Source organism: Ovis aries, chromosome 1 (assembly GCF_016772045.2).
Source record: "Ovis aries strain OAR_USU_Benz2616 breed Rambouillet chromosome 1, ARS-UI_Ramb_v3.0, whole genome shotgun sequence".
NCBI classification, from domain to species: Eukaryota; Metazoa; Chordata; class Mammalia; order Artiodactyla; family Bovidae; genus Ovis; species Ovis aries.
This window is the reverse complement of record NC_056054.1, coordinates 238,088,604-238,110,593: the sequence shown is the minus strand read 5'-3', so window position 1 is coordinate 238,110,593 and position 21,990 is coordinate 238,088,604. Positions and strand designations below refer to the sequence as shown.

The window sequence follows — 21,990 nt, the reverse complement described above, 5'->3', positions numbered from 1 at the left end:
TAGTCTTACCTCCAGGGAGCCCTCTGTGTACCGGCTTGAAATATGACTTTTTCCATGACGAGAACTGTGGTTTTTATTCTTTACTCGACCTGTTATAAGCCTGTCCTTTGATTTGTGGTACTGCTTTTTTTTTTGGTTGGGGGGGCTTCCCACGTGGTGCTAGTGTTAAAGAGCCTGCCTACCAATGCAAGAGAAATTAGAGCTGCGAGTCTGATCCCTGGGTCAGAAAGATCCCTTGGAGGAGGGGGATGGCAACCCACTCCAGTATTCTTGCCTGGAGAATCCCATGGACAGAGGAGCTTAGCGGGCTACAGTCCAGAGTGTCCCACAGTCGAACGAACACTACCGACCTGACAGCATGCACATGTGTACACATACTACTTTTCACCTTCATGTGAAGAACAGTCTTGAAGGTAAGTTACTTTAGCAAATTTCTTAACTGTTAAACTATTCCCTGGCTAAAAACTCAGCCCTGCAACTCACCTGAAATATGAAGTAAGTCTAAAGCCATCACTCCCACCTGGCACTTCTCTGATGTCATCGGGCCACTAAGGGAAGCAGTCCATCCTTGCCGGGCATTTGGGGCTAAACTGTGAATTCCTTTGAGAGTTCAGGGTTGGGATCAAGGGAGTGGGTCACCCTGGCTCAAACCTAGTGCTCCGGACATCACAGCCAAACCTCTTCCTTCTGATTCTGTAAACCAGGAAAAGTATTCTCTCTCTACAAGCCCTGGCACTGTCAGGCAGAAAGAACCACTCAAAGGAGGAGACCTGCCACACCCATGTCACTTTGTGGTTGAGAGAAGTGAGTTCAGACCCCAGTGGTGCCAGCAATCTGTGCTGTGGTCTTGGACAAATGCCTGTTTCTCCACACAGAAACAGTGAGAGCTCCAAGGGGTGCTAAGGGTGAAGCTTCATGGCACCTGCACAGTAGATACCCAATAAGTATGCATCATTCCACTCAAGATGAAGCAGAATATTCATTTTTGAAAAATATTTATTAAAAAACTAAAGTGAATGTGGAAAAAAAAAACCAACAAACCAAACCCAACACATACCTTTAAATAGCAAGCATATGACACTGGTTATAAAGCTTTTCCAACTCTACTGATCTAGTCTTTCCCACCATCTAAGTTAAGGAGGGCCTCTGAGGGAAGCCAGGTGTAAACAGGTCATTTGTACTAGTGATGAGCAAAAACTAACTACGTGAGAGCTATCAATGGCTACCCTTTTTGCTTTCCTAGGCAGTCCCTCCCAAACACAAGAGAGTGACTAGATCTCAGGACTGTGTTTGTGGGGATCTGTGGTTCTTGTTTTAATCTGGGAGTGGGAGTGTGTGTGGATGAAATAGTAGAAAGACAGACAAATCAGTAGAGGGTAATCGGAAAGCACCTTTAAAATCTGGACCCTTTCCCACAATTTAACCCAGTAATTCTCAAACTTTACTGTTGGAAAGCATCCCCTGATGAGATTGTTAAATTCGCAGGCTCCCCAAATTGCATGTTTCAGATAAGCACTCCATTGATTCTGTGCACACTGGTTAGCCATCCGGTTTGAGAAACACTGTTTAAAATGTAGTAAAACAATTCCTACCTCCTTAAACACAAGGTAAAAGCAAAGTTAAGGACTCTGCTGACAGTCACTGTGCTTTCGTCAACTTGGAGGGACCAATATAGGGAGGCAGGAAGGAGCCTCCAATTCCTAACAAACATCCTGGTCTAGAGGAGCCCGAGAAACCTGTCAGGTGCTGTTCAGGAAGGAAGTAAAATTTAATAATCAAGTTGATTTCCGATCATAGGGTAGCCTCCAAACGACTAACCGGCCAACCTCCTCTGTCCCGGTTTAATGAACTTCGTTGGGCCAGTGCCAGATGGGAAGCTGCCATTCAGACAGGACACGGGGAAACTGTGGGTCCTGACTTGTGAAGACACTGTGAATAAAACACCTATAAAAACCTTTATTAACCAGAGAGCGCCATGCCCAAATCATGTCGGTGTGTCACGGACAACATGTAGAAATAGTCACATTGATGCCAAGGTTCCCGTTATCTGCAAAAAGATGCGCTATGGCTGTGTCGAACACCAGGCAGTCGCTGTTCATGATGGCTGCGGACACGCCATCGTGGATGGACCGGGGCGTGGCCTCCCAGGTCAGTCTCCTCCGGTTCCCATTCAGTTCCAGTCTGTAGGCGAAGTTCTCCGCCTGCTTGCGAGTGCCGATGAGCAGGACGATGGCGAAGAACTGCTGGTGGCCCTCATACTTCTCTTGTTTCTCCAGCACCAGCATGAAGTGATGGCCGAAACACGACTGCATCATCACCCAGTCCACAGCTCCTGGCAGGTTAATGTCTGTGGCCAGGAAGACGATGTCTTCTCCCTGAAGGGTGGTGATGCTCTTGTGGGCGTGCATGAGATGGGACATCACGGCTTCCAGGGACCCCTGCCACTTGCAGGAAGCACCGGGACAAGGGCAAGAGTAGGGACGGTATTCACAGATGTCTTCATGCTCTGGCTTCTCGGTGTGGTGCAGGGTCAGGGAACAGCCCGTGGTCGCATACTGCAGGGACAGAAAGCAGCACAGTGAGACACTGGGGGCTTCTTCCACCTCTGAGTCTGCAAACCTCAGGTTTTCCAGACTCAAACTGCACTTTTGTTTCAACTACTTTGGTTCCAGGTGAGTTAAATATTGCAGACTGAAACGTCTTAGTGCCTATTCATCCTTGCACTGCCATGCATAACATCAGGGGCCCATCCCGGCCAGGAATGAGCTGCATTCCTGCCCCCGTTCCAGCACTGTTGAAACTGTGAGAACTCAAGTACTCTTACAAATGTTTCAAACAAAATTGTGGAGCCAGCCCTAGAAAACCTGGCTTTCCCCTTATTTTCTGTAAATTTAAAGAATTTTAAAAAACAATTTAGAATTGCTTGTGTGCTTTGAGTGCTAAGTCACTTGAGTCGTGCTTAACTCTTTGTGACCTTATGGACTGTAGCCCTCCAGGCTCCTCTGTCCATGGGATTTTCCAGGCAAGAATACTGGAGCGGGTTGCCATGCCCGCCTTCAGGGGATCTTCCCAACCAAGGGATGGAACCCGCATCTCCTGCACTGGCAGGCGGGTTCTTTACCACTAGCACCATAGAATTGCTTAGGGGTAGGACAAGGATGAACGTCATCTTCGGACTAGTTTTCACCGACAGTTTTGCAGATGGTGTAATTCCCCCCCGTTGGCCCCATCCACTGCTTCCTGGCTCCAGCTGTGACCAGCAGGTGGGCTGTGGGAAAGCTGCCCTGTGGCCCCCTGCTCTTGCTGGCGGAGTGACCAGCCCAGTGCAGAAGAGGGCTGGAGACCCCTCACGTGGCTAGAACTGTGACCTCACCTTCACCTTTTACCCCCTGCCCCAAGGGTGGGCTTTGGACATACATTTTTCAGGAAAAGAAATCACATTCAAGAACTTTTCAGTTTGGTTCCAGCCAGTGGAGCTTGGAGTGAGAAGGGCCTCACTCTCCTCTCAGAGTCCACTGGACTTGCCTCAGACCCCCTCCTCAGGCCTGTGCTCACCTCTTTGTGACTGGGTGGTCAGGTCCTCCTGACAGGCCCGGGAGGAAGGGGAACTAGAGTGGGCGCTAGAGTGGGCGCTTGTCCTAGGTGGGTTTTCTGACACTGTCTGTCTTTCAAATGCTGCCTTAATAGGGAGGGAACAAAGCCCTTTTCTCCCTGCACATTCCTGATGGATAAATCACATCTATCGTGAGAAAAGACCACACCACAGGAATTAAGACTTCTGTACCCAAACTTCATTAGAATGACCCTGCTAATTCCCAGACACCAGATAGAGAATGAATCCACCAGTAGACACTTGCTCAGAGGACTATGCTGTATTTTTGTCAAGAATAAGGAAACCTGAATGACCTCTTTAGGTGAAACCAGAAGTCAGCTTCCTCCCCCTCAAGCCCAGAGTGGCAGCTTTGCCATTTGGGTTCCTGCACTTGGATTCCCTCACCCCCTGTTGAGACATGAAGACATCAAATGATGGCAGGGCCACATCAATTTTCTTTTTGGTCCCACTGGGTGACTTGCAGGATTTTCATCCCCTGACCCAGGATTGAACCCAGGGCCACAGCGGTGAAAGCCCTGAGTCCTAACCACTGGACCACCAGGGACTTCCTCTGCTTCATTTTTTCTAAGATGCCGTGTCCAAGGCTGAAAACATAAAACCCCACAGCTGTTTCTACTTCTCCCTACCCGTCCTTAAGGAATAAACCCTTATGAATTTTAAAAATAGGTCAAATTCTGATCTTTGCAGCTGAATTAAATCACTAGCAGTAAGCAGGCCCTGAACGTCTTCTCCTTACAAGACCCTAAGCTGCAGTCACTGAGAAGTAGATACGGAGGAGAGAAGGCCGCCACCACCCTTGAGGAGATGAGTCTCCCCTAATAAGGAAGAAGAAGGTGGCTTAGAGAGAGACATGCAGCTCCTTCCTCCTCCGTACCGAAAGTGAATTATAATGGTCTTCAGTAGAAATTGGCAGAAATAGTTCACTGTTATTTATTAATACTTTGCCTGTAGGAACTGCTTATTCATCTTTGAAAACCATGGACTAATTTTAAAAGCATGGGTATAAAACTTAATCAAGAAGAAGGAACAAATTTACTTATCCAGATATATTTATAGTTTGTGTTCCTAGCAGTGTAAGGCCCTAAAAAAAGCAAATCTCTATTAACTGTGTTTTAAATCCAGGGCGAGGCTCAGAATACAGAGCCTTCTGAAACTCTTCTGTGAGTGATGAGTGAGACACTTCTGCCAGTGATGAGTGAGACACTTCTGCCAACTGTTTAAAAACACACATCCAACACAATAAAAATAGCAAAAATTAGCCCAAAACCTGGCCGATTTCCTGGCTGAAACAAACCCTCAATATTTGGATCTGAAGACCTTTCAGAAGGTGCTGTTTACCACAGTTACCCAGGAATAATCTCAGGAACAAGATGAAGTCTGGCTTAGAATGTACAGAAAAAGTACCAAAAAAAAAACAAAAACAAAAACAAAAACAAAACAAAAAAAAAACAAAAAAAAAGAAAAAGTACCACCTGCCCCCTTCCCCAGCCCAAAGCTCCAAACTACTCCAGGTTCACCAAGTCAAATGTACAACAAATATTTATCACCAAGCAATCATTTAAGAACTTTTTCTTGTGTAACTCAGGTAGGAATATTTATAGTCTGAATTATTTGTTTGCCTTACAAGTCACATACTTTACCTTCCACCCAAATATAGACAGTAGGGGACCTCCCCAAATTACACAGATAGACCAGGCATTACTTAGCATCTCTGTGGACAGTGACCTTGTGAGAAAAGATCTTACTGCAGCCTCTATTAACTTAAGTAAATATAACTTTAAACTGTTACGTGCTTATTCTGCTTTTTCTCAACAAGCTGCACTTTAATGCCAATCTATTCCTTCTCTTTTCCATCATGGGTGAGGGCGTGTCTTCATGACCACTGGCGCCACTGTTAGGATGACCGAATTAGAGATGATGGTCTCTAAAAAGCAAAGATCTAGACTTTAAACATGTGTGCACTCACACGTACACAAACACATGCACTCTCGTGCCACATCCGATACTTGTGACAGTCTCGCCACTGTTCTGGAGTGATGCTCTTGTCATTACATTATCAGTGCTCCTGCAGGGGTCACAGGGCTGCCTTTGGGGTCCACAAATCTGAGGCAGCTTGTAGAATGGTTTAGGGGCCTCTGAGGAGCAAGCTTGTGTCTTCTCGATAAGCGCCAAGGGTTTCTAAGGGCTGCCACCCTCTGTGGCACAGATCCCGCCCCTGTGGCGTCTGCTGTCAGAGGGGTTGTACCATGCAACAATAAACAGCTCGAGCACATCAGAAATACAGGCACCTATGCAAAGGAAGAAGGGGGGGCAGGGGTGACAGGTGATTTCAAAGTGGAGACAGGTTGACGAAGGGGGGTATGGAAAGCCTCACAGGGGAGAAGGCAGATTGTGGAAGGAATAGTTCCATCTGGTTCTAGCGCAGGGTGAACAGAGCATGTGTTGGGGACAAAACATAATGAGCAGGCGGGTCCAGGTTCCGTCCAGGACGTTACTGACAGTTTAGTTCATTTCCAGAGTTTCTCTGCAGCAGCACTACTGGCCAAGAGCAAATGCGTCTTGGTTTGGGGGCTGTGCTGTGTACTGGAGAGTGTTTAGTGGCATCCCTGGCCTTGAAGATGCCAGGAGAGTCCCCCCCCCCCACCATGTGGTGACCACCAGAAATGTCACCAGGCATGGCCACCTGTCTCCTGGGTGGCAAAATCACCCGAGCTGGGGAGCCTCTGATTTCAGTGAGTGACACAGCCGGCTGGGCAGGCACACTCCCAGGCGTGAGGAGGGGCCACAGCAGGAAGCTGGTCCAGCTGGTCACTGCCCTGCCCAGTGGGTGCCACCCGGGGCACTTCAGGAAATAATCCAGCCGCAACACACAGCTAGACCTCGATGGCTTGAGCAGCATGGTTGGAAGCTGGGGCACTGGTTCCACCCATTTTACAGGATGACTCATCCCAGCCATGTGGTCATCCATGGCCACACCAGGGTCAGAGCCTTGAGTTTCTGGATCCTCTGTGGCTCTTTCTCTGAACACAGCAGCTCAGGGGTCAAAGAACCAATCTTTTGCAGAAAAAGAAATTTGCCTTGATCTCCCCACCCAAGCCCTCCCAGCCCCAACACACACACAAAGCCCAGGGCCCACAGATATGCCGTTTCTGGAAACTGGTTCAAATATAACTTCTTCCAGGTTTGCAAGGAGAAAAACAGCCCCAAACGCGGCTATCCCTAAGGAACGAGGCAGCAGCACATCACAAACAAGTAACCAGTAATCAGGCCCCCCCTCCTCCCCCTTCTCTGGCATCTGGCAAGAAAGTCCTGAGGTCTCCCTCCTCTCGCTCTGGCCAGGGCCTGCCCACCCGGTGGGAGGGTTCAAAGGATGCCTGTTTTTCTTGAGATGACTGGTTCTTCAAGGCACACACTTGTCTCTGAGATAAAGCACCTGGGCTGCTTTGCAGAGGGCTGCCTGCAGCCTGGGACACATCTGCGGTTATAAATGAGATATCCCCCCAAGGAAATATCTGCTCATCTCCCCTGGGGGGTGGGGCACGAGGTGGGATGTGCTTTAAGTAAACCCCTCTTTAGGCTGGGGGCCAGGGGAGGCACGACCACACACACAAGCCCAAAGCTAAAGAAGAATGCACGGCAGGGGGAGAGATGGCCCAGCAAAGCAATGTTGAAATAACACTTCTGACTTTTCCTTTAGAAATTTTTCACGTTGCGATGGCTCAAAAGTCTTGTACAAACACATTCTGCCACTGTGAAAAGGCGACAGAGGACCCTGGTGCCTCATTCTGATGTCTTTGCAGAAAGCAGTAAATAGTGCCAATTCTTTCCCTGGACATGGGGTTTGAAGATGGTTTTATTTAAGCTGGAACTTAGCAAGGTTTTCTCCTTTTTGGCACAGAGACCCTTGACACACAAATACACATGACAAGGTACGTCAGAAACACAGTCAATCACTAGACACCTGGTGTTTATTCAAGAAACACAGGCATGTTATATTTGTTTAAGGAATAAGTATATAAACGGAATTCTTAGCCTGGGTGCTAGTGAAGGTCGCGGATTCCATGACTGGTTTAGAACAAGTTTTTTCACCTATTTAATTAAATCTGAGTCCAGGCAATTTAAGGACGATTTGCTGCACTCTCAACAATCAACAGTCTATGACACTGGAGGCACTGGGAACCAACCAGGTCCCTCTGGGGACTGTGAGGTAACCGCCTTGCCTCCACCTGCTTACCTCCTAGGAAACAGGGAAGTGTATTAGCAGACTATCTGCCAGTACCTCAAATGAGAACATCTCAAGAAAAACAAAACATAATAAACATAATAGATACTTGTTGTTGATGCTTATAAACTTCTGAATTAGACCCAAGAAATGACCTTGTCTTGGGGTAAGCAAAAGCAGACTGCACTTTCTTTCCATCTAAATAAGCTGTAAGCATCACAGAATGCACACGGAGGACCAAACGTCTGACCCTGGCCTGGGAAACCAAAACCGCTACAAAGGGCATTACTGGGGCAACCACTGAAATTTGAATATGGACTCTGGACTAGATAAGACTATCTACACCATATCACATTTCTTGATTTTGATAACTGTACCATATTACATAAGAAAATGTCCTTGATTTTAGAGGAGAAACACAGGGAAGTACTTAGGGATAAAAGGACAGGGTGTCTGCAGTTTCCACGTTATATATATATATGAATGGAGAGAGCACAAACAATAAAGCAAGTGGGGCAAAAAGGAGGTAAATGGTGAATGTGGATAAAGGCAATATGGGAATTTGTACTATTATTGCAAGTGTCATGTAAATCTGAAATCATATAAAACAATCCAGAAGGACTTTCCTAGTGGTCCAGTGGCTAAGACTTTGCACCTCCCAGTGCAGGGGGCCTGAATTTAATTCCTGGTCAGGGAACTAAGATCCCATGTGCCATAACTAAGACCAGGCACTGCCAAATAAATAAAAATAAATATTAACAAAAAACCCCAGAGACTAAGCATGTTCATCCTTCTGGGGGTAGAGATTCTTTTTGCAGATCTGAATGATTATTGTGATAGTTTTTTTTTTTTTAAAGAAAATATGCTTTTAACTACATACTTGCATGTAAATGCAACTAAACTAATAGTTTATCTTTTATTAGAAGCTCTTGGGACTCATTTTAGTGAACCAACAAAATGTGGCACTGAAGACATCGATTGTTACAATCACCAACACTGTTTTGACCCCCTCCTCACCCAAGGAAGACAGAGCCTTCTCTGTTGCTCCTCGGATCCTCCCAGAGGTTTGTGGGCACCTGACAGATCTATGGCCCTGGATGATGGTTTCCAGGTTCATGATCCACCACCCTTAGTGCCCCACAGGAAACTCCTATTCACTTCCAGACCACATCTGGAAGAGGAGCTCCAGGTATGAAACATACCTGCACCCCTTTCATAAACAGGTAAACCCCTTTTATCACTGGGGAGGTGACCCCATGAAGGGAATCAGAGTTAGTTCAGTGGGAAGGATGGATCCTGACAGTATAACAGGTATGCTCAGCAGATGATAAAAGGCTATTGGTTGAAGTCTCTGTTTCTCAACATTGTTTAGACTTGATCAAGTGGGAGGTGCAGCTAAACCTAGTCTAGACCCATATAGTGGTAAAACTTAAATCTTAACCAGCAGTTACACTTAAATGTTACCATTTTCTTTAAAATTTTTAAATTTTTATTTGTGGCTGCTCTGGGTCTTCGTTGCTGCGTGTGAGCTTACTCTTGTTGTGGAGAGCGGGGGCTGCTCTTTGTTGTGGTTCACAGGCTTCTCACTGCAGTGCCTTCTCTTCTTGTGGCTCACGGGCTCAGGGGCATACAGGCTTCCATAGTTGTGGCTCATGGGCTCAGGAGCCGAGGTACGTGAGTTTAGTTGTTCTGTGGCATGTGGGATCTTCCCGGACCAGGGATCGAACCCACCGGCGTCCTCTGCGTTGGCAGGTGGGTTCTCAACCACTGGACCCCCAGGGAAGTCCAATTTTACCACTTTCTAACAGGACTTCTAGCAATCCAAGCTAGCTCTTTTGTGACTAAAATTTTTTTATCTTCCCCCCAAAATATCATTGAATGATCCCATGTTATTTTCCAATTAATTTATGGGTCTGTTAATTTTGCTTATTGACTTAATGATTTATTGCCTGCTTCCTGTTCACCCACTATTTGTTGGTAGATGAATAAATATTAGGTTTATCTGCAAAAGATGATTGCTCTCCACCATGTTACTTTTACTTTAAGTCAGTCTTCCTGTGGAACTTAGAATTAAAAAATAATTCAATAGATCTTGAGACCATGTAAGGAAAACATGTACATTTTAGACTTCATTCATTCTGGGTTGAATGTCTTCTGTAATTTTTGACCAAGGCATTTCACATACTTTATTTACATAAACTATTTCGATGGGGGTGTTTCTAGCTTCTCTGAAGCCTTACCTAGATGGGGAAACAGGATGCTGTTGTCATTCTGATGCTGTATGTCACTTTTGCTTAGTGTGTTTGCAACCACTGGTAGAATGGCTGTGATTGGAACTCAAGTAACCAGTGTCTTGTGTGACCCTGGATTGAGCCTGCCTACCCTGTCACCTCTGAGTGGGTCTATAAAACTACCTGCCAAATAATCAGCCCTTGACTGTCATCACCAGTGGAGAAGTTCAGACTTGAGCAGCAGGAGAAATGACATCTCTTTTTGTGACTTCATTATAATACTCACCCTGCATCTGTTTGTCTAGCATCTTTTCTCTAAGAACCTCAGCGGATTTTCACTTAAACGGTACATTCCTCACCTTTGCTATGAGGTAGTGCAAAGACAGAATTATCAGAGTGCAGTCTTAGTTTCACAGATGTTAGTATGAGAAGAGTGTCACTCAGTCCCCGAACTGTCAAACAGTGGTGAGGCCAAGCAAACACTGACGCTGAACTTTATAAACTTTCCTCTGGAGAAGACAATGCTCATGAAAACCTTGGGCTTAAAAATTCTCCTTTTTGCCTAAGAAAAAGTCAACAAACCCCATGTGGCAGGGCTTTCTTACTGAAGGTGACTTGGTGGGAGAATCTGGCCTCTTATTATCGCAGTCATCTGAGAACATCCTGCTTTTGGGGAGGTGTGTGTGTGCAAGTGTGCATGTGTGTGCGCGCATACAAAGACTCCTTTTGATGGCAGGGGTTTCTTTTTAATCTTGGAAGTGTTAAACAAAAGTTGACTTTTGACCAAGTATACCTCTCATCTGACCATAGATCGAGCTAGCAGGCAACACCCCCCCCCCACCCCGTGGACTTGGAGAACCAGTTTCGTGAGGTCCCTTCAGAATCTCTGCTGAAGCAAACAAAAGCAGGAGCTGGAGTGAGAGGCTTTATGGACCTTGTCCAGCCTTTCTCAACACCCTTCTTCCTGCCAGCTTCCCATCTGTGAGATCACATTCACTGCCCTGCCCACCCTTCAAACGCTGCTCCATCTCTCTGGATGCTTTATTTCTCAAAGGATACAACTGAATTCACAAGAAAGCTTAAGTGGTAGGGCTGCTAGATTTAGCAAATAAAAATACAAGCAGCCTAGAATGTTCCAGGCAATTATTTATCTATTAAAATTTAACTAGGCATCCTTATTACACCTAGCAGCTTCAGGGGTACCACTGTCATCCCTCCAGAAGCTACTGTGTGAGCCTGGAATGGGAAGATCACCTCAGCCAGGCAGAGGGGTAGCAGAAAAGACACTGTGTATAATTACAAGGCACCTTCTGGGGTTTCTGTTCCCAGTGCTGTGTTACTCAGCATGTGGGAATCTTAATTCCCAGACCATGGATGGAACCCACATCCCCTGAAGGGGAAGCTCAGTGTTTTAACCAGTGGACCACCAGGGAAGTTCTCAAACTTACAAATTTTGAGCAAATTTCTTAGGGGGGATGTTAACCATGTCCTGTTTCCTTTACAAAGTAATTAGGAGGATAACACGAGATAATGTGCCCAGCTTGGACCAGGTAAACAATGTTTTATACAAGCACTGGCCTCCCACGAGCCCCACTGGATATTCCATCCCTTCCTTTCCTGCGGACACCCTGCTCATCCTCCTTAATACAGCTCTGACACCACAACTGAGGGAGGCCTCCAAACTCCTCTGCTCCTACTACTCAGAAGGGCTCTGTTGGCACATCTGTCTCCACAATTAGACTCAATTTCAGAAGGACGGGGTGGTAGGGGAGGCAGTGGTTGGCTAGGGAAATTTCTGGTAGGAAGAGAGGGCTTGGGGCTGCAGGGTATTCCAAGGCCTGGGCGGGTCTGATGAAAAGTTAATGGGTAATCAGGAGGAGCCAACTCTGGCCTGATGTTACATGAGGGAGAAAAAGTAGGCACTAGCATTAAAGCAAAAGGATAACACCTATTGCTGGTGATGCTGGAGAGAAATGGGCACTCAGTGCCCATTTGATTCTACGTGAAAAAGCAGTTTGGCTTTATGAGCAAAAGCTGATTTCTGCACATGCTCTTTGTTCCTACCATTCAACTTGTAGGAGTTTATCATTAGGAAATAATTATTTCCTTATGCACAGGGATTCAGTTATAGCAGTACTTTTTTTTTTTAAGCACAATAAGAAAACAATGATTTAAATGACCACAAACAGGGGCTTGATTAAATAACTCTGATACATTCATAACCAACATCATGTTCCATAACATTCCAGAGTTAATGGAATTGTAATACTATATAGTCATTAAACAGGATCTTAACGAATATTTATCAGTGTGGAAAAGCAGTCACAATGTATTAGAGGAAAAAATAGGTTATGAAATAGTGTGTGAATTCCCTGTTTTACCTGTTTTTCATTGTTGGTTTTTTGTTGTTGCTGGTTTGTAAGTTTTGATGTAGAGGTAAGTTTGCGAGGACATGTGCAAAAATGGTGTAGTGGTTATTCTAGGTGGGCAGGATTATAGAAAATAGTATCAAATTAAAATCTCCTGTATGTTCTACATTTAAAAAAGATCATTACTTTTAAAAACAAAATATATGCATAAAAAAGTTCCCTAATCTAAGCAGGTTTTCTCTTCTAAAAGCATTAAAGAAATTTTTAAAAACTCTCATCACTGAAAAACCAATGCCAGAGCCAACTTACCTAGTTCTATGGAAACCCTATAAGACTAGGAATAGGGAAGAGAAGCTCGATGGGAGAACTGATGGGAGAAAAAAAGATTCCTTTTTTTCTTTTTAGGGCTTCCTTGATAGCTCAATTGGTAAAGAATCCACCTGCAATGCAGGAGACCCTGGTTCGATTCCTGGGTCGGGAAGATCCCCTGGAGAAGGAATAGGCTACCTACTCCAGTATTCTTGGGCTTCCCTGTGGCTCAGCTGGTAAAGAATCTGCCTGCAATGCGGGAGACCTGAGTTCGATCCCTGAGTTGGGAAGATCCCCTGGAGAAGGGAAAGGCGACCCACTCCAGTATTCTGGCCTAGAGAATTCCATGGACTATATATGTATAGTCTGTGGGGTCATAAAGAGTCAGACACGACTGAACAACTGGACCTGACCTCAGACTCCAGTCATTTGCTTTCTGTTAGTTTCTAACTGTGCACATTTATTTAGTTTTTACTTTGTGCTGGGCACTCTGCATGAATTACTACCACAATCATCACCCCATTTTAGCAACAAGCCACTGAGGCTTGGAGAGGTCACCAACCAGTACAGTAAAGACAGATAGGATTGGGACCAGGAGGCTCGACTAGGGCCTGCCTTCAAAACTACCAGAGTTAAGAGGTGAAGGGGAGGAGTGGGAGAAGGGAAGACCTAAAGACACCATCTCCATTGATTCAAAGTTTTGAAGTAGGGCCCAGGTCCACATATTTAATACAGGTGTACCTTCCATTCATCTCGACAGCTGAAAACTAGGAACGGGGTGATCTTTTATCTCACGGACACTATACAGTATAAAAATGATTACAATAAAACTTTTACCCAACTGGCAATGAGAATGTCAGTTTCACAGTTTTTAAGAAACAAATGGAGAATGGATGTGTGGGGCAAAGTTGATGAAATTCTGCTAGGGAATTTTCAGCATCTCTCATGAGCTTTAGAAAGTATACTCAGGTGAATGCTGGCATTCACTCTGGCACATGTATACCTACTATGTGCCCTTTTCAAAGACTGAGGACTTTATGGGTGTGGATGAGAAACACCACTGTTTACAAATTTTGTCAGACGCACAAGTTGGACAATAAAGATATTTTACATTGAGGTCTTCCTATGGTCATGTGTATACAGCATTTTATATAGGGCTTTCAACAAAAAAAACAAAAAGGGCAATTCTAATCCATCCTAACCTGGGGACTCTATAGGTCAGACCTCCTGTACCTTTTGGTTTTCGTCCATTCTGGCTGTACCAAAGATCAATCTTAACTAACAATGATTTACTCTAGTTCCAGGACTTGGTGACCTGTGAAAAATCTTTGGCCAGCTCTGTGTAGAATCATCATTAAACTTCCGAGTACTCTTTTCACGCATTCTAGTGCTTCTGTCCTTGATTTTACACTCAAAAGCTGTCCATTGTCTTCTGGAAAATCTTGAACCTCACCAGAAACACATGTGGACCCCAGTGCTTGCCAGCTCAAGCTTCTATGAGCCAACCCAGTCAACTTCAGCCAGGAATGAGGACGGAAGGGATAACTTCCAAAGTAACGGATTTTGTCTTAGAGGAATTTTTGAGGTTCGGAAGAGATCCCTGAAATGGTTCTGGCAAACTGGCTTATCCCCTCAGACTGTTAGGTGACTGATCACCCATCACCTAGCAACTGCTCTGATCCCACCCACCTTCCATCTGTTTTGGTGACACAGAAGTCCTCGCCAGCATTGCTAATCTGACCTGAGAGCACCCACCAGCTCAAGGTTATCTCTGTTCTTTTTAACTGACGAACAAACAGATCTAAGGAGCTAGTGACAGCACTGAGATCACAGAAAGCCAGGATGAGAACCCAGTTCTGTCTCCTGACTAGTGCCTTTTCTCTTGAACAGCTCACTAGACTCCAGAATTTTTGGCAGAAAAAGATCCTTGGTATAGTCATCTTGTCCAGCTCTTAAGACATTCAGGTGCAAAGAGATAGACTGACTTGTACAAAGTGTCAAACATCTAGTCAATAGGACAATAGTTCAGGTCTCCCAAAGGCCAGAATGTTGGCATTTTCTCTCAGCAAAACGAAGATGAAAAGGCAGTAAGCTGTAACAGTTGGGACCTATCAGAATTCCAGAGTTCATATGTTCTCAGAGTCAAATGAGAACTTCCAGGCTCAGTGGATGTTTTCTGAAAGAGAACCAGGTCAGAGGTTACACCCTGGAAGCTGGAGTTTGGTCTACAGACACGGTTGGTTTGGCCTGCAAGTACTAGCTTTACATCTGAATTTGGACAATGTTTTGTTTTGTTTTGTTTTTTTTGTTTAATCGAGATATTCAACATTAAAAAAATGCAGATTTCTGAATTTTCTTGAAAAAAATCCAAAGATCTGGCATGGCTGCAATCACATTCCCATCCAGGCCAATCAGCCAGAGTTGAGCAAAAGTTGTGGTCCAACTCCCAACCACCTCCACTGCCCCTGACGTTGCTTGAACCCTAAGGTCACATGGCAGATACCCCTCTCCCTTGCATTACCTATCCCTGCTGGTGTTTAGGGTTTCTCCCCACTGGACTAGATCAGTCCACACATTTTAACTTACAACTGGATTATCTGATCTGACGTTAAGATTTTTTTTTAATGTGGACCATTTTAAAGTCTTTACTGAATTTGTCACAATATTGTTTTTTCTTTTCTTTTAATGTTGGATTTTTGGCCCAGAGGCATGTAGGATTTTAGCTGCCCAACCAGGGATTGAACCCACACCCCCTACACTGGAGGACAAAGTCTAAACCACTGGACCATCGCAGAAGTCCCTCGGTTTTTTTTTTTTTTAAAGAATACAAACAACACTGTCACAATCCAACTACAGAGAAGAAGTATCTGACGAGGCTTTCTAGTTCAGTGTTTGGAGATAATGCTGCAAGAAACTTCTACAGAAACCAAAGAAAAAGTGGAAAGAAAATGTCTCATAGTGTAAGCTGGGGTGTGTGTGAGCATTTCCTATGGTTTTGGAGAGAAATAATTCTTTGCGACCCCATGGATTGTAGCTGCCAGGGGAATTCTCCAGGCAAGAATCCTGGAGCTGGGAGCCATTCCCTTCTCTAGGGTATCTTTCTGACCCAGGGATTGAACCTGGGTCTTCTGCATTTCAGACAGATTCTTTTACCGTCCGAGCCACCAGGGAAGCCCCAAAGAAAAAGTGGAAAGAAAATGTCTGATAGTGAAAGAGGGCTGGAGTGTGTTTTAGCATTTCTCATGATTTTGGAGAGAAATAGTTGGCTGATATTAAAATACACTGTTGAGTGGGGGGCCCCAATGTGTCAGCCTTCACTTCTCCCCCTGCATCCACACTCTCCAGAGATGATGGTGGGTTTGTGATAAGGGGACAGGATGTCAAAACTTCCCAGGCGTGGCTCAAGTCATAGAATGGACTAAAAATACCCCAGGTGGCAGACAGCCATACTCTGATAGAGATCCTTTTTTAAAAGGAGATCTGAGCTAACAGTGCATGTGGTGCCCTCTGTCACAGGTGCTGGCAGGACTCTAGCCTTTAATTATGTGACCCCCTCCCATTTTTGGTGACTCATACCCTGGTTCAGAGGGTAAAGCGTCTGCCTGCAATGCAAGAGACCCAGGTTTGATCCCTGGGTCGGGAAGATCCCCTGGAGAAGGAAACGGCAACCTACTCCAGTATTCTTGCCTGGAGAATCCCATGGACAGAGGAGCCTGGTGGCTTACAGTCCAAAGGGCAGCAAAGAATTGGACACAATGGAGCAACTTCACTTTCTTTCCACTTCGGGGCCAATGGAAGCATGAGCAATTCAGAGCTGGATTGCTGCTGCTGCTGCTGCTAAGTCGCTTCAGTCGTGTCTGACTCTGTGCGACCCCATAGACGGCAGCCCACCAGGCTCCCCCATCCCTGATTCTCCAGGCAAGAACACTGGAGTGGGTTGCCATTTCCTTCTCCAGTGCATGAAAGTGAAAAGTGAAAGTGAAGTCGCTCAGTCGTGTCCAACTCTTCTCGACCTCATGGACTGCAGCCTACCAGGTTCCTCCGTTCATGGGGTTTTCCAGGCAAGAGTACTGGAGTGGGGTGCCACTGCCTTCTCCGAGAGCTAGACTGAAACCCCCCCAAATATTGGGTGTATAAGCTATTCCCCCTCACCCCTTGATCTTCCCACCCCCCCAAGCCCTACAAAATTCCTCCCAATAAACTTTATAGTCAGCAGCTATGTTGTCTCACTGGGATGTGTCCATCTGGTGACCTCATCCAGTCGGATGATTTTGTTACTGGTGTCAACCTCAGGTTGTGATCTGGAGCCTCCGAGTATAACCTCAGACTCCAAAATCAAAGGATGTGTGCCTTCAGGATGAAGGTTTATGAACTGGTCCACCATGTGATCTCAAGTCACTTAACTCTTAACCTCTCTATAGGCGCATGTTTCCTCACCTGAGAATAAGAAAGGTAGACTCATAAAAGATAACCCACACAAAGAAGCTGGCATGCAGAGGGCCTTAACAAGCATTCCATAGAGCCTCCCTTCTTTTAATGGAGTTCCAGAACCTACGGGTCCTTAGAAGTTGAACAGTCCAATCCCCTCATTACAGATGAAAATAGCAGGCTCTCAGAGGTAGTCTCTCAGGCAAACAATGGCAGTGCCAGGCAACTCTTGAGAGCTGGCTTTTGGTATTTTACCCAACACGGGTTTTCTCCCATGAAAGACTCAGACCAAGTAGGGACAAGGCAGTCCCTATGACTTTCAGGAGCAAGTGTGAAGCATAGGGCTGGCTAAGCAGACCACTGTGTTGGAGTTTGCCATAGGCCTCACCACTCCCTATTGCTCTCAGCCTTCCCAACGAATATCATTTCAGTTGTTTGCTGAGTCTCTGTATCCATCCGAGTTTGATTTATCCAGACTAACTGGCTGAGTTCCCCTGTCAATAGTCTGGATTACTGATCAATCAACGTTGAGGCGTGCATATTCCAGCTTTACAAATCTCACATGTATGTATTTACACAAAAGTGACCTCCTCCCCCCAAGGTCACTTTCTAAGCTGGATTCCTGGTCTACAGGGGGATGGTTGACCTTGTTTAATTTCAGCTTGCAAAGCAATGGCTTTATCCAGCTGCAGTCCTACAGAATGGGACCTTTCTAAAAATCAGTGACATAAACAGAAACACTGGATACCCTTGATTCCCAAGAGAACTCTTCTTCAAGACATATCACATTAGGAAAGAATATATACTTCAGTAGGAACAATAATTCGGGATTCTGAAAGTGAAACTTCACACTTCATATAGTATGTTATAACTGCCCCCATTCTCTAAGGAGCAAGCAACATAATGCTCTTATGATACTGCTTTAAAAAATAAATTAGGGACGGCTTGTTCAGTTGCTAAATTGTGTCCGACTCTGTGACCACATGGACTGTAGCTCGCCCAGGCTCCTCTGTCCATGGGATTTCCCCAGGCAAGAATACTGGAGTGGGTAGCCATTCCCTTCTCCAGGGGATATTCCCCACCCAGGGATTGAACCCGCATCTCCTGCATTGTCAGGCAGATAGGGATAGCTGACTGATATCAAATGCTCATTTGTAAAATGTTATTCATCTGAAATCATTTCTTCTGTTAGCCACTAAAGGCCTAGGGGAAAGTGAAGGCTGAGAAGATGGCTCCCCAGAAACCCTGTGGGGCATCCCCCACCTACTCACCCAGCTTCCACAAAATATCTCAAACCTCAAATATCCACTCTTATGTCACTAATCACCAAATCTTCTCTTGGTCACTAGGCTACCACCTTGTTCATGACCCTAAGAAAATTTTGAAACTGTTTTGTGTAAATTTTATGACAAACTACTACTGGGCTGGGTGCATTAGTAAGCATTGCATGAGGAGTGGTTCAAAGCATGATAATTTATTAGGGTTGACTGAAAACCCAGAGCTCAAACACAAGTTCAAACGCTTATTTGAATATGCTATTTTAAACCCTATTTGTGGCAGGACACAGACCAAATTAAATCACTCATTTTACTGACATTCGTCCCAAGCTTCAGTTCTCTGGTGGATTATTTTTAATTTAAAAATAAGCCCTTGCCCTATAAAAGTAAGCAGCAGCAAAGAGAAATCAATGCCAGAGAGCCTAAATGGCCCATGAAGCGCTTTACCAAAAAAACTCCAAAAATATTAATGACATTATTTCTAAGTTTAAAAAATGAGATGTATGGTAAAATTCTAGGTTATAATGCGGTAATATAGATAGATACGTCTCTATCTGCTCCTGAAACTGCTCCTGAAGATTTTTACCCAAAAGATGTAAACTGATGTTACAGTATGACCACACAATGCAAAATTATGCAGCCATTTAAAATACAATGAGATAGACTTAGGCTGCAGACATATAAAAACATGTGTGATGAAACGAACTTAAGTCAGCAAGCTGCAGAAGCCATTTTTGGAGAAAAACTTACGTGTGCATATATAAACCTTCCTGACATTAACATCGACCATTCTATATTCAGCTGCGGAGAGTGTATTTATACATGGTTAGAAAAAACTCCATGCAGATGCATACTAAACCTAACATTGGTGGGAAAGGAGACGTTTGGGTCTTTCACTTGTCTCAGTGATGTGCCCTTTTTTTTTTTTCTTTTGCAAGAGCACTGATAATTTTTTAACTAAACAAAAAATAAAGTGGTGGGCTTTAAAGAACTGTAACAACAGCTCCTGCGTGCCCTTCCAGTTAAATTCCCCATCAACTCTTGTTTTCTCCCCACTTAGTAAAATAACACAACTCATCAGTCCTTGGAAGGCTAGGAGAGGGAAAGGCGTGGCTTACAAGGTTTTCTTGTTGGAGGAAAACAGGCTGTAGGCGCCCTTTTTTTTTTTTTTTTTAGCTACACTCCCGAGGGCTCCCACGTGTCAGGGGTGCGCAGAAGGCAGACGCGGGGGGGGGGCAGGAGGAATCCAGGACCAGTCCTTCCAAGCCCAGCGCTGGCGAGGGGTGCGTTTAATTCGCTCCTTTCCCCTCTCCTCTGTCCCCCACAGATAGTCAGCTTCTGGGTCCAAGTTTTCCTTCGGCGGCCCAGCTCTACCCAGGCTGAGTACACGTCTGCAGAGTACGCAGGCTCCGGGTGGGGACAGCGTGATCGCGTGCCAATCAGGCTGGGGTCAGTGATCGGGCAGCAGTCGGCCCAGAGCTGCTCCCAAAGTGGACAGGTGGCATGGGGGAGGGCGAACACGGTGTAAACTTTTTTTCCCCCCCAGTTAATGAGAGAAGCCCACTGCCTCTCAGCGCCCGCGAATGGGCTGGGGACACAGGAGTCCCAGGAGGTCGCCGGGCGGTGGTGCGTGGCTGGCACCTGGGCTTACCTTGCAGGGAAACAGAACTGCCGAGGCCACCTTCTCCATAGCCAGGTTCCTGATGCTGGGCGTCAGGGCGCCCCGGCACGTCGGGCAGCAGCTCAACTTCTGGCGGCATTGGTTACACACCAGGTGCCCGGCCTGGCACTGCAGGATGGGAGGCAGGACATAGTCAAAGCACACCGGGCACTCGAAGAGCGAGGTCAGCTCGTGGTGCTGCGGAGACACTGGCCCAGCCCCGCCGCCGCCGCCGCCGCCGCCGCCGGGGCCCGAGACCACCGCCGCCGCGGCGGGCACCGCGGACGAGCCGGGGCCCGCAGCCGAGATGGTGGCGGCGGCCGGGGGCGCAGCCGGGGACGGAGCGTGCTGTGGCTGCGGCGGCGGCTGCTTGCTGCAGGGTTTGTTAGCGCTGGGGCCGGTGGAGGACGGGCGGCTCATTGCGCTCCGAACCAACCATGGAACTGCGGGCGTCTGCCTGCCGCGGGGCCGCCGGGGTCAAGGCGGTGCGCGCCCCGCGGGCGGCGGGCTCCTGGGCAACGCCACCGCGCCCAGCCCGGGACCGAGCAGCGGAGACGATCGGCGCCGGGCAGGATGGAGGGCTGGACCGCGCTGACGATCTCCGCGGTCCCCGGCGCTCCGAACACCCCTTCGAGCCCCCAAACTCCTCCTCCCGGCGGTGTCGCGGCCCCGAAGCCGAGCGGCGCGCAGAACCCCGGCCCACCAGCTACCGGAGCGGCCGCTGACGCAAGCCCCGGGGGCGCGCGCGGACGTGACGCTTGGACACGTGTGCGGCCGCCCGGGCGCGCGGGGACTGGCAGAACCACCCGGAGCTGGAGCTCCGGCTCCGCCCGACTCCAGCTGGCAGCGCTGGGGACCGCCTAGCGCCAGCGCTTCCTGCCTGGGCTGCGGTCCCGGCCCGCGCCAGTGAGCATGCCCGGCTCGCCGCTGCCGCCGCGCGGGGTCTCCTTTTCCGGGCCGCGGAGGAGTCCGCCCTTCGGCAAGGCGTCGCCTGAGTTCTTCGGCCACACCCCGGGGAGTCACGCCAACGCGTTCCGCGGGCTCAGAGCCGAAGGATAACTTTAGGCGGGGCGGGGGCTTGGGTGGGGGGGGGGGCGGGGCGGGACGCGGGTGCCCCAGGGACAGGTCGGAAAAAACCGAGAGGTTTCTTTTCCCAGGGTTGAGTCAGCAGCACGCGGGGGAGGCGTGACCGCGGTCAGGACGGCTCTTACTTAGACCCGGAGCTTTGGGCGGGAGCAGGGCAAGGGGCTCGGGATGGGTCTGCAGCGGGCGCAGGACCTAGTGCTGGGATGTTAAGGATATGTTTGGACCACTCTTTGGTCCTGCTCTTCCCAGGGGGAAAGGAGGTAAACTAGTCTTTTACCATTGGCCCTGCCAAAGCCTTCGTTGAATTGAGTTGAGCGCCTCTGACTTGCTAGAGGGCCAGGGAGGGAGTTCACGGACAGAGTTAACTAAAAGGAGTTCGAGATCGCCAGAATCTAAGAATGCCAGAAATGCGGCTAGGGTCCTGAAACCCCGGGAAAACAATGGATGATGCTCCAGTATAACGCATCTTTATCTTTGAGATCCCGCGGAAGTCCAAGACTTTGATGGCAAGGTGTGGGCCCTGGCCCCACACGCTCAGCCGAAGCCCTGGAGTGAGAACCGCAAGTTAACGTGTACGGAGTTGAATTGCTTTTCTGCAACTTTGACCCACTGACACTGGAATTGAGGCAATGAACTATGTAGCTGGGACTCAGGTCTTTCTTTGTAGGAGAGGCAGTGGTAAAGACTAGGTGAAAAATGGGCCTCTGCTTACCATCAATGTGACTTTGGACAAGTTCTTTATTTCTTTGTGCCTCAGTTTCCTCATTTGAGAAAGTGGAATAAAAACAGTACCTA

General features: G+C 47.1%; 1 protein-coding gene across 1 annotated transcript; it reads right to left on the bottom strand.

Annotated features, from left to right (window-relative positions):
* Window positions 1-978: 978 nt before the first annotated feature.
* On the bottom strand, window positions 979-20,844 carry SIAH2 (siah E3 ubiquitin protein ligase 2). The gene is made up of 2 exons (XM_015092602.3): window positions 20,101-20,844; window positions 979-2,555 (listed from the first exon to the last, which is right to left on the bottom strand). The coding sequence occupies exons 1-2, from the start codon at window positions 20,527-20,529 to the stop codon at window positions 1,998-2,000; spliced, it is 987 nt and encodes a 328-aa protein (XP_014948088.2). The 5' UTR covers window positions 20,530-20,844; the 3' UTR covers window positions 979-1,997.
* Between the last annotated feature and the right edge of the window lie 1,146 nt (window positions 20,845-21,990).